The 2434-nt window shown below is 37.0% G+C and overlaps 1 protein-coding gene across 1 annotated transcript; it reads left to right on the forward strand.

Moving 5' to 3' along the window:
- The first annotated feature begins 261 nt into the window (after positions 1-261).
- On the forward strand, positions 262-1065 carry LOC129491766 (enhancer of rudimentary homolog). The gene has a single exon (XM_055296271.2). The coding sequence runs from the start codon at positions 321-323 to the stop codon at positions 633-635; it is 315 nt and encodes a 104-aa protein (XP_055152246.1). The 5' UTR covers positions 262-320; the 3' UTR covers positions 636-1065.
- Positions 1066-2434: the final 1369 nt, after the last annotated feature.

A 2434-nucleotide genomic window follows, 5' to 3' on the forward strand; every position in this document is an offset into this window, starting at 1 on the left:
ATAATTGGATTGTTGTAACACAAAGAAGGGATAAATTATTGACATGCTAGATACCCCATTTACCCTGATGTGATTATTACACATTGTATGTCTATGTCAAAATATCTCATGTACCCCATAAATATATCACCTATGTACCCACAAACATATATAAATAAGTGTGTCACCATAAATATATCATTTATGTACCCACAAAAATTAAAAATAAAAAAACTATATAAGAGCTAGAAGACAAAGTCAAAGAAAGATTACAGATTGTGGCTAAGCTCGTGTAACGGTGGCGGTGTTGGCAGCTGCTGCAGCAAAGAGAGTTTGGCGTGATGTCTCACACCATTTTGCTGGTACAGCCTACCAAGAGGCCAGAAGGCAGAACTTACGCTGACTACGAATCTGTGAATGAATGCATGGAAGGCGTTTGTAAAATGTATGAAGAACATCTGAAAAGAATGAATCCCAACAGTCCCTCTATCACATATGACATCAGTCAGTTGTTTGATTTCATCGATGATCTGGCAGACCTCAGCTGCCTGGTTTACCGAAGTGATACCCAGACATACCAGCCTTATAACAAAGACTGGATTAAAGAGAAGATCTACGTGCTCCTTCGTCGGCAGGCCCAACAGGCTGGGAAATAATTGTGTTGGAAGCATTGAGGGGATTGGGGTGGGCTTGGAACACAGGTGTGTACAGCGTGCTGTAGTGGAAGTTTTGTATCACAGTAATCCTGTTTCCACTTAGTTATACTCTAGCCAAGATTGACTGTATTAGATGAAATGTGAGGATCTTGTTCAGTCGGAAACCCCTGTTACCTCCTCTTTTTTTCTTTCTTTCTTTTTTTTTTACTTAAACATTTTTATGATGATTTAGATGGAAGTTGTTCTTCGTCACTTAATGTTGGTTCCAGTCCTTCAACTGTTCATATCTACTTTATAACATTCACATACTAACCCTTCTTCAAGATGGGGTCGGGGGTCGGGGGTGAAAACACAGTTTAGCCATGTCCTCAAGATAAAGTCTTGGTAAAAATAAATAAATATCCTTTAGTTATAAAAAAAAAAATAAGAAAAAAAAAGAAAGATTACAGATTAAAAATAAAGAAAAAAACAGGAAGAAGAAATTTTTTAAAGGAAGAGAAAAACTTAAATGATATGATAGATTGTGTAAAGCCATTATTGCATTGCTATAAAGAAATACCTGAGGCTGCATAATTTATAAGGAAAACAGATTTAATTGGCTCACAAATCTGCAGGCTGTAACAAATGGTACCTGCCTTTGCTCAGCTTCTGGGGAAGCCTCAGGAGCTTTTACTCATGGCTGAAGGCAAAGTGGAAGCAGGCATGTCACATGGTGAAAGCAGAAACAAGAGAAAGTGGGAGAGGTGCCACATACTTTAAACAACCAGATCTTGTGAGAACTTACTCACTACTGGGACGACAGCGCCTAGCCACGAGGGATCCGCCTCCATGACCCAAACACCTCCCATCAGGCCCCACCTCCAACATTGGGGAATTACAATTCAACATGAGATTTGAGTGGGGACAAATATCCGAACTGTATCATAGCTCTAACTTCAATCCAGGAATTCTAATACCAACCCAACAGGAGTTCCAAAAGATGAGAAAAAAAAGGAGTTGGAAGAAAGGAAATAAAGCACCCATAGGAAAAAAAACTCCTAGAGCAGTAGCAAGCCCATCTTGGGTGCTGCAATTACTGAACTCAAAGGCCTACACCTAAATATATTCTCATGAGATTTTGAAATGTCAACAATAAATAGAAGAAGTAAAACTTCCAGAGGGGCATATATATATGCCATATATTATATACATAGAGAGTATATATATATATATATATACACAAATATATATGTCTCATATATATACTCAATAAATATTTATGGAGTACCTACTATGTGCCCAGCCTCGTCTAGGCTCTGGGAATTAATAAGATACATATCTCTTTTGCATATATATGTGTATGCGTGTGTGCTTGTGTGTGTATTAATATATATGTGTGCATATATATGCAAAAGAACTGGCATCAGACTTTTCATCAATCTTACTGGATGTTAGAAGATGAAGCAATGCTGATTGAGTTCTGACAGACGTTCATTTTCAACCTAAATTCTATAGCTAGCCATACTATCTATCAGGTGTGAGGACAATACAATGACTTTTTAAACATGCAGGCACTTGGAAATTTTACTTCCCAGTTACTCTTTCTGAAAAACTTATTTGTCATTTGATGTCAGTTAAAAGTTAAATAAAATGGAAGAAAGAGAAAGACATGGACCCAACCAGAAGTGTAATAAAATAAAATCTCACAATGACAGCCATGCATCAGTATCAAAACCAAAAGTACAAATTTAAACAGGAAGTCAGAAGCCTCCCTTAAAAATGTCTTCAATAGTAGTATACTTACTATACTATTATTAAAG

This window comes from Symphalangus syndactylus, chromosome 10, assembly GCF_028878055.3.
Source record: "Symphalangus syndactylus isolate Jambi chromosome 10, NHGRI_mSymSyn1-v2.1_pri, whole genome shotgun sequence".
Lineage (NCBI taxonomy): Eukaryota > Metazoa > Chordata > Mammalia > Primates > Hylobatidae > Symphalangus > Symphalangus syndactylus.

Excerpts from the sequence above, each read along its gene's own strand:
- LOC129491766 (XM_055296271.2), top strand. The coding sequence starts at position 321 with ATGTCTCACACCATTTTGCTGGTACAGCCTACCAAGAGGCCAGAAGGC.